Source organism: Larimichthys crocea, chromosome XVIII, assembly GCF_000972845.2.
Source record: "Larimichthys crocea isolate SSNF chromosome XVIII, L_crocea_2.0, whole genome shotgun sequence".
Taxonomy (NCBI): Eukaryota; Metazoa; Chordata; class Actinopteri; family Sciaenidae; genus Larimichthys; species Larimichthys crocea.
In genome coordinates, this window is record NC_040028.1 from 18,547,656 (window position 1) to 18,563,198 (window position 15,543).

General features: G+C 43.8%; 1 protein-coding gene across 5 annotated transcripts in view; it reads right to left on the reverse strand.

The window, feature by feature from the left end:
- The window catches only part of ppp2r3b (protein phosphatase 2, regulatory subunit B'', beta), a 20,680-nt gene extending 6,387 nt beyond the window's left edge, over window positions 1-14,293 (reverse strand). For 3 of the 5 annotated variants that reach the window (XR_003464151.1, XR_003464150.1, XM_027290852.1), the window contains exons 1-5: window positions 14,163-14,293; window positions 11,325-11,720; window positions 1,778-1,963; window positions 1,279-1,382; window positions 540-642 (exon numbers count right to left, since the gene is read on the reverse strand). Coding sequence is in view for 3 of the 5 variants with exons in the window: in XM_027290852.1 (XP_027146653.1) it covers window positions 540-642; window positions 1,279-1,382; window positions 1,778-1,963; window positions 11,325-11,678 (747 nt within the window). In the remaining 2 variants the exon portion in view is untranslated. Of the gene's footprint in view, window positions 1-539; window positions 643-1,278; window positions 1,383-1,777; window positions 1,964-4,727; window positions 5,267-11,324; window positions 11,721-14,162 lie in introns of those variants that run through there. The other 2 variants (XM_019255771.2, XM_027290853.1) reach the window with 2 other exon arrangements.
- Between the last annotated feature and the right edge of the window lie 1,250 nt (window positions 14,294-15,543).

Consider the following 15,543-nt stretch of genomic DNA (forward strand, 5'->3'; position numbering starts at 1 on the left):
TCAAAACAGTCAAAGGCGATTCGCGGAGCGCCACCGTACAAATTAAACAGTGGCTGCCACAAGGCATTTCTGCCGGTGTGCTAACGGGCGTTCAGTGCGGTGGCGCGGCGTGCTCCTGCCAGCATGAAAATGAATCAGGCGTAGGGGGGCGGGGCGAGCGTGGAGCACCAACAGCTTGTCAGGTGGAATGAGAATAGGAAACGCCAGCGCAGCAGGTCCGCATGGTAAAGACTGACCAAACAGTCAATTAGACGCAATTTGATAAATCGGCATCTTTGGGATTATTTTGGTGTTATAATGTGTGTGTGTGTGTAATGTGCTGAGCTTCCGTAAACTCCCCTCTGCTATATTATTGGCTGACAGTAACGTCCCCCGAATTAGTCCCCCGCCACATGAAAAAGCACTGCCTCAGCAGGACAGTCCAAAAAATTAAGTCCAGTTCGCACCACCCCGAGCCAATGCAATTTTTTTTTTTTTTTGCCATCCCGTGGTGCCAAGTCCGGCCCCCCCCCTCTCCCTGGGTGTGCTGCAGGCAGTACCTGCAGGAATGGAATAAAGTCGTCTTGTTCCAGGTAATTACAGCCAGGCTTGGCCAAGAGGTGCACAAATTTAGAAGCGTCATCGTGACAGGTCTGCAGAGTTCTGGAGAAGAAAAGAGAGAACAGATGGTTACAAGGTTACTCCTGTTTTTTTTTTATGTTCTCTCTATTCTTTTTAAAGTCTGAAATTGTCCCCCTTTTTTAAAAGTACGGGTATAATACATTCGGAAATTAGGATTCTGAATCGCTGCCTGGTGATTAGAAGGGTTGAGTGTTATGGTAGCAGCGGGGGAAATAATGCCAAGTGTCTGCTGTGGCCTCTCATCTAAGAATGGCTCAGTCATGAGCTCAAGTCAAAGGCCGGGTCTGTCCGGGCCTCTGGAGGCTTCACGCATTAATACAAGAGCATGCCTATTGCGCACGACGACATTCAGCGCGCAGCTAAGTGCGCAGCCGGCATTACAAAAGCCCCATGGTATTCCTTTCAATTTCACACTGAATGGATGTTTTTTCGTTCAAATACTGTATGTGCCCGTCAACTATTCCCACGTGGCCTTTTGCGAGGCCTTTGTGATCAATGATTTCTGTTTAGGAATGAAAAAGGAGAAATGATAGCGGAGAGAGCTGCGTCTGTAATCTCAGCGAGTGGTCATCATTGTTCTGAGGAGATTGGATGAGCCGGTTTTGGCTGCGAGCGCGCCAGCGGTCCGGCGAGAATAAGAGGAGGCCATTGTCTTACTTTCTCCACATAGCCACGAATTTGTGAACGGACACGAAGCCGGTCCTGTCGCCTCCAGCCGAGCAGAACAATGGCATTTTCCAGTAGAGAGGACACTCACAGGCCTGGGGAGAGGAGAGAGGAGGAAGGAGGAAGGAGGAGACATGGGGCAGGGCAGGGTGTGGAAAAAAAAAAAAATGAAGTAAGCTTGGAAACTTCCTAGATACACGTGTGTGAGCTTTAATGCAGAAAAGAACAGCACGATGACACATGACACTATTGGGTTGACAAGCGGTGTTGCATCACTTTAAGACTTCCCTGAGGAAACCTAGCTGTCATTTCTCTCTTCACTCAGGTTTCCCTCAGGCCATTTCTCACATTCCTCAGGGAGACGGAGATAATATTTTCCGAGAGGTTTAAAATCAGCAAACATTCGTAAAGTTAGGAACGAAAATGGCACTAATGAAAATAATATGCTGGGTGGCAGCTGAACCTACCGTGCTACAAATCACATTCTCACCTTGGCAACCTGCCCCATGTCCTCAATGGTGGCCCTTTCATTTGGGAATTGGGAAAATATTTTCTCAATTTTGGAAATGAGGCTGTCAATGTTGAGGTTGGCTTGGGGCCGGCCCTGTGGGAAGTGAAACTTTGGAATGCTCGCACTCAGCGCTGTGGTGACGGGCTCCTCCGTCCTCACCTGAGCCTGAGACAAACACAGAAACAAACTGTTAGCCACACCTCACAGCTCGAGCGTTCTCGGTCATTCATTCAAACCTCCACACTGCTGGCACTGTAACCACAGCTCTCAGCAAACCCCCCCCCCGCTCCCCAAGGCCCATCGGGGAAGGATTATGACTAAGCAATCATGGTAATTACCCGTTTATTTGTAATAGATACATCTGTGACAGATCCAATAGATTATTGCTCTGTAGTCGACGTTTGCATGCACAGAATGGTTTGACTGACAATCGTTGCAGTCTGCTGGAAACCATGCAACGATGAGCAATGTTTACCACTTAATAAATGTCATGCCTTAAAAAAAAAAAAAATCAGGAATTTAAGGATTGTATCAAACAAGATAAAATGAGATGGAATGGAACATGATCATCACATCTGTGACGAACATGAGACATGATAACACAATCACAAGATTTGACTTATTCAATCAGTACTGTTCAAAACAAAGTAATAATTCTGATCATCATCTGGGGAAAACAGAACTCTTTGCTTATAAATTTATAAATGATATGTTGAAATACTTTAAACTTTAAAAACATCCCTCCATTTATCAGGAGGGAGACAATGCCACCAGTTCTCTGCACAGAAATGACACAGTGACATCATTAATGTTTTTAATGACACCTGTGCTTTATCCGTTACAGCACGTCAACATGTCGGCTGTGGCGCGGCCTGTTAATTAAAAATAGGGATGATTTTCTGACTGTAGTGTCACGATGCATGAATGTGCGTTCCCTTAAAAAGAAAGAGTGAGTGAGCGAGCCACGTTGGTTTAAAACGGCGCACTGATTACAGACAAACAGTAGTTGTCAGCGACAGCCCTGGAAACAGTAACAGGGCTGGCATGTGATGCATGAGAGAGAGAGAGAGAGAGAGAGAGAGAGCGGAGGTTTTATTTCGGGGTCTGTTAGCCTGCAGTCATTACTGGATACAAGGCTGAGCTTGATTTGTTCAAATCTGCTCCGTCTGTACCTGACGAACTGAGCCAACCCCAACAGATGTCATTCCACAGTGCCACACCTCTGATTAACACGGAGCGCTACAATATGTCAGCTACGTCAGCAGTATGAGCCCGGACGGCTCTGTGCGTATTAAGGGGTGGAGTAAAAAAATGTTTTTAATCCTTAAAAGATGCTTTGTGATTCTCTCATGAGGTTATAAGTCTTTTTAAAGGAGCATTACTGTTTGTTTACTTTATTTATTTATTTATTTTTATTCATATTATGTCAGTATTTTAGAGCCTGAACTCTCCTCCTGTCTCATTTAGACACCACTGAAGATTTTTCTAAATTAAAACAAAGAATAATTGAAAAAATGTAAATATATTTAATGCAAATGCAAAGTTATTCATCTTTTTATTTGAATTATGGATTGTTACAAATGTTTTTTAAAGTCATACATTAAGGAATGCATCGATAATCGTCTCATCATCACATCGGAGCCATCTGAGGTGCCCAGAGATTCACACCTCTACCTACATCTGTCTATGACCCAAAATAATAACTTCATGATCCTTTTGGATAAAATCACATCATGCAGCAGTGGGCTCACTTCGTTTACATTTTATTCCACTTCACACAGGTGACATACTGTGAGGAGATGATAGGCTCTCCACTGAGCACCGTGCTGGAGACGACATGAATCAGTGAAAATATTATCACCAGCATAAACATCAGAAACAGAATGCATCAGGATCCAAATGTGTTATGTTGCACACACTGGACAGTTGCTAAAAACAGCCTGAGCAGAGCATGCTTCACTCCCAGGACTATTTACACGACTGGAGAATTTGCTAACTGGATCAGAGTCTCCATGGCCTTTAATAATAACATAAACAGACCCAGGAGATAAAAATACCGTCCTGTTTGTTTCTGGTCCAGAACGTTTAAAATCCACCGTCCTGACCTCACTTGTTAGATTTGAGAGAGCGTACGTATAACCATCAGGTCAACAACAATAAACAACATTAAAGAAAAAAACATGAGACTGTAGAGAAGAACATAAGGAGTCTAAATCTAGTGTCCATGTCTTAGATGTAAGTCAAAGTGTTTTGCGGTAATCTGCTCATCTGAACCTGATAAATGACAAATGCTGCTGATCCTCTGCTCTTCTCAGTCCTGTGTGTTGGTGTCAGCCATGGCTATAAAAGGACATAAACATCTCCTGTTGCCCTGCCCCGCACTGTCCTCCCTCTCTCCCTCTCGCTCTCTCTCTCTTGCTTCATGCTAAACGCTAGCAGAGCTCTTGAGCACAGCCGCTAAGCCCCGTGACATTTTGCACATTCACAATGATGTGGTCCGATAGGGGACGGTAAAGCGTCTGAGCGCGACATACCGCACAAGACCAAACATCGTCCGATAACCTCACATCTCGTATCTCTCTGTAGAAATGAAGAACGCCCCCCCCTGAAGAAGACAGCTAAAGCAATTCACTATCAAAACATATGATTGCACAACAATCATATTTCATACAGCGCTGTGACAAGTGTAAGCTCTCTGATTAAAGTTTGAAGTGATCACTTGTCCTCACCCGCCCAAGGTGCAACAGGCCGAATAACTAGAATAACTGCAAACAGAGAGGCGTTTAACAGTGGCCTGTAATACAGCAGGTCTGTACTAATGCAATCTCAATACCAAGATATGAAGCCCACAAACACTAGCCCACATTCCCACAGGCTGACAGGCCAGCAGAGCCTGTGTGCTACAGGGTACACTCATACAAACACCTGCCTGTCCTTGCTGGAAGGCTCTGAGCCTCTTCTTGAACCGTGAGGGCAGTACAAAGTCACAGCCGCGTGCCAGCAGAGCCAACTCCTTCCTCAGGTCAGGGTCCTGACGCAGAGACAGCTCCCTCATCCTCATCCTCGCTCCAGACAGGAGGGGGAACGCATACACACACACACACACACACACAAACTCAACACTCAGTCCAGTGTGTTATCCTCTTGACTGTGCAAATCACTCAGTGCCAGTCAGTAGCACTGAGAGCAACAGGCAGTGGCAGCAGTGGAAGTCCTGTGTGTCTGTGTCCCTGTGATTGTCCTCTGTCAGAGTGAGAGCCTCTTAATGCAACGGAGCAGCTGCTACTGTGACTCTCTCTCCCATTCCAGATCTGGTCGCACAATCTCAGCTCAGCCTGCCGCTGCTGCTCTGTCCCAGTCTCTACATAACATGCACACACAAACACACATACACACATATACACACTGCACAGGGTCAGGGAGCCCTTGCCTCAAAGCTGCTGGGGAGATAAGAAGTGACGGAGTGTGTGTGTGTGTGGGAGTCACTTAGTGTATGTGTGGGATGGGAGGGGTGAGCGCGATGGATCTGCCCTTTCCAGTTTGCATTCCTCTGCGCTCATGGAAGGTTATGTAAAGAGACAGACCTGTTGTCGCGGCTTGCAGCCGCAACAGGAGCCAATTGAAGGATGCACCTTAGTATCACGGCGATCCTCTGTCACTGGCTTCCTTTCTGAAAAGCTGTCGAGCTGACACAACTAGAAAGTTTGCTAGCGCCATGCAAACCGGACCCTCAGCATGGACCCTTCAAAATAAACCTCCTGGAGTGATGAAATATAACGAAAGACATGTGTTACTTTTTTTTTCTAAATCTGCCTTAAAGTATAAAATCACAAGAACAGCAGGCGGACAAAATAAACCTAAAGAGGCGTCGGTGACTAAAGAAAACAAGGACAAACAACAAGATGTGACAACTTAATAATAGATAATGAGAGTGTGGGTCAAATCACTAGAGGACACACACACACAAACACACGATAGTAAGACATAACACACGTATAATCAACTCTTCCAACTGCATCCGATCTTATGGTGGTCTTTGTTTTGCGTTCCCGTTGCAAGCTTGGGCTGCCAGCCATTCCACGTCTTATTATAGTAGATAGAGGAGGAGAGGGGGGGGCGATGTCAAATTCAAAGAATGATGACCGAACCAGTCTGCGCCTATTAAAAGCACCAGCGAGCACTGTTTGGGCAATCCAAGAAACTAGATCTGGAGAAACAAGGCTGTATCTTTAGTCCTCAAACAAACATCCGCTTCCGGTTACTGCTGTCCTGGAGTGACGGCAATTACACCAATTCCCCGCGAACGTGCTGATCTAACGGATCTGGGGGTTGCCTTCGCTGCGCTGGGGAAAGCCCAACACCTTTACGCCGCCGCTGATGTGAATGTTAATTGAACAGAAATGGTACAGAGATGTCCGCGTCGCCGGACGGCGTAAACAAACCTATATCTGTTCATGTTGTTGTCGTTTTAGGCAGAAAGTGATATTTTTAGATGACAGGATCACGGTTTTCCACTGGTTTCTGCTCAACCCCCCCAGTTCCTGTTATCCTCCATGCAGGACACTGCACAGGCTTGATAAGCTGTTTGTATGACGGCTTTTCACACCAGCTGTTCGACAACTCAAACCAAACACGGAAAGGAAAGCACGAAAAAAATAAAACCTGGTAGATGAGATGAAACACATGGAAACACGACTCCGTCTGTTTTAACGTTGGAGCAAACAAAACCTGAACTGTGCTTCATAAACAACGACGCAGCAGGGATAATGATGTATTGGTTTACATGTGAGGCAACAAAAGAAAAACACAGGTTCTGGATGAACAGGATTATATAAAGCATCTTGAATAACCAGAAAAAAAACTCCAGAAAGCAACATGAGTAACAAAATAAAAAAATTATGAGCGCCGTTGAAGGCAGGATGTCCAAACAACATCACCCTCTGAGCTAATTATCAGTCGGACAGGCTGCTAAAGTGCTACGTCCACACTAATGGGTCACTGTGACAAACAAAACACGAGAACTCAGGCTGACCTCACAACATGTCTCATCTGTGGATGGTTCAATCTAATCAGTAGAGAAACATGTCCAGTCATGTTTACCTCATTACATAACAGATAAGGTTATGCAGTGGTTGGATGACCGTTGACAGGTTCTCCAAGTTGTTTTTTAGTCGAGCTTTGTTGCTTCAAAACTGTGATATTCAAGAGACAACATGCAGGGCAGACGGGCAGCCACAGTGGAGAGGAATACATGGAGCATGGGTGGGGCAAAACTGATTTAACGTCCCCAGAGGGCTTCTCCAAACTGTCGATACAAACATACATGGCTTCATTAGCTGCAGCCACTGAACCGGTGACATGTAACCACAGTGAATCCATCTCATGACAATGGAGGCACAACTGGTTCACAGCATGCGTACGGAGCTGCGATGCACGCTGCGAAATCCAGAAAGCTCCAGCTCGATCCACCACAATCAGATGTCTGAGACAGGGATTTAGGATACATGTGAATGTGGGCCAAAAATAGAGGCTGATTGACTGACAACATGGCGAGCTACGGGGGGGAAACGTCAACAAGCAGAACACGATTTTGAGCAGATCGGATAGCTTGCATAAGAGTGATAATGTAAAAGCGGAGCCGGACGGTCGTCGTGGAGGTTTGTTGAAAGTCTGCGCGGCACCGGAAGTGGAGCAAAGCGTCCGAACACTGAAGAAAGAAGCTGCAGATACGAAGTTACAGTACATAAGTCCCTGCACACTCACACAACAATATTACAGTATGTGAACACTTAAAGTTTAGTTCCTAATTGGTTGTTAGAGACACCAGCTTTGACCTTTTCTTTTATTGTATTTTCTATATTTTCCTTTCTTTAATTACGTTTGCTAAGACGATATTTAACACTGTAATTTGACTTTATAATGACTCTGCAATATCCCAAAAGTATTTACTGTTCTAGAAAATGACATTACCGTTATCCCCAAATGATGCGGCTGTATACCGAACAAGCTGCGTTTGTGTTTACATATTTACTTGATTCAATTGCAAGTTTGGAACTCTTTCAAAGAGACTAATGAGAAAACCAGGGTAAGAAAATTAAAGTCTAAAACATGAGATCACTTTTCAGAAAGTTAAAAACAAAACTGGCCTTTAGCTAAAATGTAGAAAATGCAGCAGGCACCATACTGAAATGCAAAGGTTAACAGACGCCTTATGTTGCTCTGAGCCATTACAGTAGACCAGATGAAGCCAAAGTTTGGGATCACACACTTTGCACTCACAAGTCACCAAGACTCCAAAATAAAAGGACTTAAAAAGGAAGCAGTTTAACACCTGGTTCTCTCTGACAGGTCTACGTGACCCTAGACCTCTGCTTCAAATAGCTTCAATGTTGCTGAGCCCAACTAAGCATGTTATAAAAATACTTCTTGAGAAATAACCTATGATCCTAAATGCAGACGCTGGGACGGGAAGAAAACAAATAAAGCCTTTAGAAAGTTTAATTTCCTTTGTTCCATGTTACTAAAACTATTGAGGTTCTCTCTGTGTGACCTACTGCACTCACAAATCGGAGGAACATTTAGCGGTTGAGCTACACGGCCGAACTATGAGCTGATATTCACTGTGCATAGTGTAAATAGAAGATCTACGAGCACATATTCTGACAATGAGCAGCATCTAATAGATGTCATTTCGGAGTAAATTACAGAGGATGAGTGTGCTGCCACACCTCATCTCACTGGCAGAGCCCGGGGGGTATCTAATGCCAACAGAAGGGAACCAAGGCTATCTATATCAGTGTCTGATGTCAAAGTCAGACCAGCTGTTCCCCGGCTGCATCGGCGTGACATGAATTGAATTTTTTGAGTAATCCTTTCAAGAATGCATCTGTATGCAGGAATTCATTTTGTTGTCTTAAAATAGAAGTATTACTTTATGCACCCTCACAATCCCTTTAATATTGAGTGACAAAGTGTGGCCAAGTGCCATGACGCATCGCGGCAGAATACACAAACTGTCCAGCAGTTGTTTTCTATTAATCTGTGGTGAGAGGGTGGCACTGGGGGCCAGAGGTCACTGGGAAACAAGAAATTCAATGAAGAAATGCACCCGTTGAACCTCTTACTGTTCCACCACGAGGGGCCGAGGGGTAAAGATTCAAAGGAAATGATCGCTTTTATGAGAAACACTAAAATCTGAAACCCAAAGTAGACCAGCATGCTGGTGCAAAGCTTTCCTCTTCCTCCTCTGTTCGGGTTGTTTTAGCAGCGTATCATTTCTCATCGGGTCACAAAGACGCCCTGGCAAGACTGTGTTTCGATCTTCACATAGACCTGAGATATTTTGGTGTACAGACGATCAAAAGCTGCACTGAATGTTGAATTTTGATGCTTTTTATTAGCTACATTTGAAAAGGAAGCGTGATGGACTTTTAAAATGAGTCTTTACTTCCATTTTCTAGTTGGTTAAAATGATATTTATGTCATGAGTAGCAGTAATAGTTAGTAAAAATGACTTTTTATCTTTTTATATTTTATACTTCATGTTTATTATGCACCAAAACATCATAAACCTGATTCAGATCTATGAAACTTGCTGCGAACATGAAGGTAGACACGACACAGCCCTGGTGAGAGAACAGATGTAGCACAGTGACCACTTGAATTCCTCCTCATGTCTGTCTTTAGCATGTCAACAACATGTAGGAGGCGGAGTCTCTGAGAGCACGTGTCCCCAGCTGTCTGGCTGTCTCACTGTCATCACGCTCACTATGTTCACAACTTGTCATCTTTACATAGCGAGAGTCCTTGAACGAGCAAAAATCATTTTGTGCTGCTTGATTTTAGCTTTTGGAGACACACCGAGTCACAGCACAGCGAAAGATCTACGACACACAGGCTGAGAGGAGTAACCACAGTGCCAGGGATTGGCTACGTGCAGACACGCCCACCTCTCATACCGCAGTAATTCACGGATGAGGCCTGAACATTTGGAAAGTATTTGACTAATAATCACTACATATGCCTACAGACATGGAGGCTCCACTATGATAGTCCAGATTGGACAGCCCCCTCTGTGCCTTTGATCCTGTAGGCTACTCAGCAACCTCTTGTGGCCAGCCTGGGAAAGTAAAGATCCAGAGGTTACATCAGAGGCAAGCTGAAGAAACTGGAGATTAAAATCTATAAACAGAGGAGAGATTCAATAGATTGATTTAAGCCCCTGTGTGCCAGGGTTTGAAAAACGTCTGTAATATTCTTGTTTAAACAAAAGAGCAACTGTTGTTGCTACAAACATGACAGACGACATAATCACAGTAAACTCAGTAACTCCATTTACGACTAAATATCAATCTGAAACTGTGAAAGTGTTTTTTAGGCTTCTTTTCTTCCACAGCAGACATGAGGACCTCAGGAAAAAGCACAGATGTTACCAATATCATTTACGTTGGCTCCGTTCTACTTAAGTGTCCCAGTGAGCCGTGACAGTGATCCAGCATGCACAATACCAGAACAGAGGACCCTGAAAACGAAGCAGCTAAACAGAGTTCAGCTATTCTAGATTTACACATTTGTGTGTAACCTTATATGTAACAGTTAAATGTTCGTAAACTCCGCTCAGACTCTTCTGCACGGGTAACACGTCCTCATCTCTTTGGTCTGAGTTGTGAAGTGAACATTCTTGTTGTGAAGGTGGTAACTAACTCAGAAAATATGCAAATCATTCACTGAGTGGAAAACACAATATAACCACTTAAATAAATTATATTCAATATACGTTGCACAATGATATATTTAACCGTGTTTGACACCACCTTAGATTTCACATCACCTGCTGCAGAACAGACACAGGGCATACCTGAGACTGTAATTTTGCAACACACCCTTAGGTCTCAGGTGGCTCCAGTAAGAAAGGTGAAACTGACACACCTTGTCTTTTTTTTTAGGATATTAAAAGAAAGAAACCTTAGATGAAAGCCCTGTGGCGTGATCTGTGAAGAAAACTAAGTCTTGTCCAAACCTGTAACTCTTTCATAACAGTTTGTATCAGAAGGTCATGGATTATCAGTGTTTCTCAAACGTTTTACAACGTGCACCACCTCAGACAATATTCGGCTTTCCAAGTAAAACTATTATGACAGAGGTTAACATACGGTAAACCCTGTTTGGTGGCAGGTGTATTGAGCTACCTGGGTTGAAAAGCGGCACTACTGATCCGCACTTCTCTTTCATAAATGTTCTGTTTGGAGCTACAGTTGCAGTGTTTTTGAACCATTTGTTTTACACATTTTAGCTCCTAACTAATCACGGATGTAAGCGTTGTAAGCGCTACGTGCTAACCTGCATGAATGTGACAATATTACAGGAAATGCAAAACATATCCTGTGACATTACACGTTTTCATTCAGTGTTTTCTAGTGTTTTGTTAAATACTCCTATATGAAGTATAATTTAAAAATAATTTAAAAAATACACTCAAAGGAGCTTGTGTACCATCAGTGGTACTTGTACCAGTGGTTTAATTCACCTTTTTTGTGCTGACAGACCTCCGTAGTACTCTGCCATTGGGTCCGGTCACTCTGGTATTACTGCTACTGCCAGACGGCAGGGTACTGGTAGATGGAGGGCTGGAGGGAGTGCTGAAGGGAGCTGCCTTCTTCTCCGCCAGGTTCTTCTGGGATGCCACATTGTTGTTCTCATTTAAGGTCAACAACCTTAAGTCCTGGCTGTCCCCGCTGCTCACGTCGACGTGCTGTCCACTTTTAATCAGGTCCAGATAATCTTTGAGCAGTGACTGGGTTGCAGGATCACTCAGCCAGTTGAGAAAGAGCTCGTCCACCTTCATTTTCAGAACGGGCTGGAGGACTTGTGGCGACGGCATTTTTTATGCAGGATGTTATTGACTTCTCTGACCAAACTGTACCTGTGCAGAAATAAGAGTCAGGTTAATAGAACACTAACCTCGGGTGATTTTCACCCACACGATTCTTGTCATGTGATTTTCACTGTGTTGCTGCTGTCTGAGTTGCATGGGTCCTTGGATAGCTTCAGGCTGCTCACTGATGTCATTAATGGTATGTTTGTTTCCCTCCTCCCACCCGACGTTAGTGATAGAGAGTGCCATCTCTCTCACAGCTGTCAGTGATGCAGAAAGACTGTGCCTTCACCAGACAAAGCTCACGTGTCCCAGGAATGGGTGGACAGAAGAACAAGTCGTTAAGGATTACCTGATTTTTGCTGCCTTTTTAAAGGGTAATTTTATTTTATGTGATATATTGTATATTGGGAAATTAAAGAAGAGTAGTACAGTTTGGCATACAGTGTTGTACTTTTACATAAATAGATGAAAACTGTATTTTATCCGGGTAAAATATACCCGACGTTAGTGATGGTGTTACTAATTTTAACGGGGGGCGGCAGTAGCTCAGTCCATGGGGACTTGGGATTGGGAACTGGAGGGTGGCCGGTTCAAGTCCAGCATGGACCAAAAATATGGAAGGTGGACTGGCAGCTGGAGAGGTGCCAGTCCACCTCCACCTCCTGGGCACTGCCGAGGTGCCCCTGAGCAAGGCACTGAACCCACCCAACTGCTCATCACTCCAACATCTCTTTCCACACTGCATGTCTATGAGCCCTTGTACTGCATGTGTGTGTGTTCTAGGTTAAAAATGCATGTAAATAAAACAATTAATAAAGTATCTCTCTTCTTCTTCTGACGTTGGTGTTCTAGGGTCACAACACACCACTCTGCTTTGAGCACAATAATAAAAAAAATCACATAATAAACTAATAAACAACACGTACAGCAGCTCGTTGTCAGCCGTCCCTGCTGTGGGCACACTCACTGATGTTATTGAGTCTTACAGCAGCTCGTTGTGGGCACACTCACTGATGTTATTGAGTCTTTTACAGCAACTCATTGTGGGCACACTCACTGATGTTATTGAGTCTAACAGCAGCTCGTTGTGGGCACACTCACTGATGTTATTTAGTCTAACAGCAGCTCGTTGTGGGCACACTCACTGATGTTATTGAGTCTAACAGCAGCTTGTTGTGAGCACACTCACTGATGCTATTGAGTCTAATAGCAGCTCGTTGTGAGCACACTCACTGATGTTAGTGAGTCTTACAGCAGCTCGTTGTGAGCACACTCACTGATGTTATTGAGTCTAACACCAGCTCGTTCTGAGCACACTCACTGATGTTATTGAGTCTAACAGCAGCTCGTTGTGGGCACACTCACTGATGTTATTGAGTCTTAACAGCAGCTCGTTGTGAGCACACTCACTGATGTTATTGAGTCTTTTACAGCAGCTCGTTGTGAGAACACTCACTAATGTTATTGAGTCTAACAGCAGCTCGTTGTGAGCACACTCACTGATGTTATTGAGTCTAACAGCAGCTCGTTGTGAGCACACTCACTAATGTTATTGAGTCTTTTACAGCAGCTCGTTGTGAGCACACTCACTAATGTTATTGAGTCTTACAGCAGCTCGTTGTGGGCACACTCACTGATGTTACAGAGTCTTACAGCAGCTCGTTGTGAGCACACTCACTGATGTTATTGAGTCTAACAGCAGCTTGTTGTGGGCACACACACTGATGTTATTGAGTCTTACAGCAGCTCGTTGTGGGCACACTCACTGATGTTATTGAGTCTAACAGCAGCTCGTTGTGAGCACACTCACTGATGTTATTGAGTCTCACAGCAGCTCGTTGTGGGCACACTCACTAATGTTATTGAGTCTTACAGCAGCTCGTTGTGAGCACACTCACTGATGTTATTGAGTCTTTTACAGCAGCTTGTTGTGAGCACACTCACTAATGTTATTGAGTCTAACAGCAGCTTGTTGTGAGCACACTCACTAATGTTATTGAGTCTAACAGCAGCTCGTTGATGTTATTGAGTCTTTTACAGCAGCTCGTTGTGAGCACACTCACTGATGTTATTGAGTCTAACAGCAGCTCGTTGTGAGCACACTCACTGATGTTATTGAGTTTTAGCGCGAACAGTCAATGAGTCCGCAGGCAGCAGTGAACGTAGTGTAAACCTAAACTGACCCCGGCAGCTATTTTTAACTCCACCGGCGGAGACACAGCTCCTCTGTATCTAACGTCACTCAAAGCTGTCGGTCTACTGAGCGAAAAAGAGCAGCCAGAGTTAGGAAACATCTACAAACAAACAAACAAACAAACAAGGAAGGAGGAAGGAACAACAACAGTTTGATAGCTACGATAGCATTAGCGAGCTAACGTTAGCGGGCTAACTAACGTCCCAGTCACGGACCTGCGGCTCCAAAACGCGTCGATGTGACTCTACATCACCTCCAGCATGAGCACAGCTGTCCCGCATGTGTGTGTTTACCTGTGGATTACAGAAGAGACGCTGTATCTCCGGTGTTCATCACGATGTGCAAAGAGCAGAGCAGCAGCGGCGAGTTCACAGGCTCGCGTTCCCCTGGTAACCGCAAATGTATATAAACTATCGCGAGATCTCACGGGGGCGAGAGTTTAACACCGCCCACCTGTTTGTGTGCAGAGAGCAAAGCTGCTGCAGCACCGTGTGTGTGTGTGTGTGTGTGTGTGTGTGTGTGTGTGTGTGTGTGTGTGTGTGTGTGTGTGTGTCCGAAACAAGGCAGAGCTGGTGAGTTTTAATGAGAATATGTAAAATAAAGTGCAAACTTTGCAGAAGAATGTTCCTTGACAATGTTAAATCAATGCAACATGTTGTTAAATAACATATTGTCGACCTAAGCCAGGTGTGTCCAAAGAGGATTGCCAGATTTGACTATGTGGAGATGCCTAGGGGACAATACTAACGTTTAAAAATGAAAAAATGAAAAATTAAATGTACATACATTTTATTTACATCGTCACAATTATTATTATTATTATTTTTAATGACAATGTCACCAAATCTAAGCCAATCAGGCATGAACAAATAAAAATCTGCAGTCAGATAAATTGTATGGATGAAGTTGATACAAATCTTAACCTCATGTTCATTCTAATCATGGCTTATTATGAGTAATGCAAAGTCTGCTAACTTTTAAGTTAAGTTAACGTGTCACTCTTGCTCTCGTCTTTCACAACAATCATTCAGAAAGTAATATTTTGTGTCACAGCTACAGATATATATATATAACACCAGCAGTTATGTCCTTAAAGGTTCAAATGCTTCATTATGTCAACCAAAAAAAGACAAATGTTCCAGCCGTACAGTATCTGACAATCCTAGCAGGCTATAAAAAATATATTATAAAAATGAAGCTTCGGGCCGCATGAAATCTGCCCGCGGGCTGTGATTGGCCCCCGGGCCGGACTTTGGACATGCCTGCCCTAAGCGGTCAGGTTATTTCCTCTGTTTTCTCGAGATCTGGAGTTATTTATGTCATTATGTCGAAACAGTGTTGTTACCCCGAGATAACAGGATCATTTTCTTGAGATCTCAAGATCTTTTGTTTTCACAAGATGATGCCATAATATTTTTTTCTGATCTCGAGAAAACAAAAGGATAGTAAAATATGTTAAATCATCGCAGCTTCAACAGTCTCCTGCTCCTCTGACACGGCTACACTGAATGTTTCAGGATAACAACACATGTTGTTTTGACATAATCACATAAATATCTTGAAATAAAATGAACGTATGACCACTTAGAGCTAAAGTTGAACTATTTTAAATGCTGTCGATTGAAAATATTTCAGATATTTTAAAGTGTGGAGCAAATCTCCAGTAAGAGACAG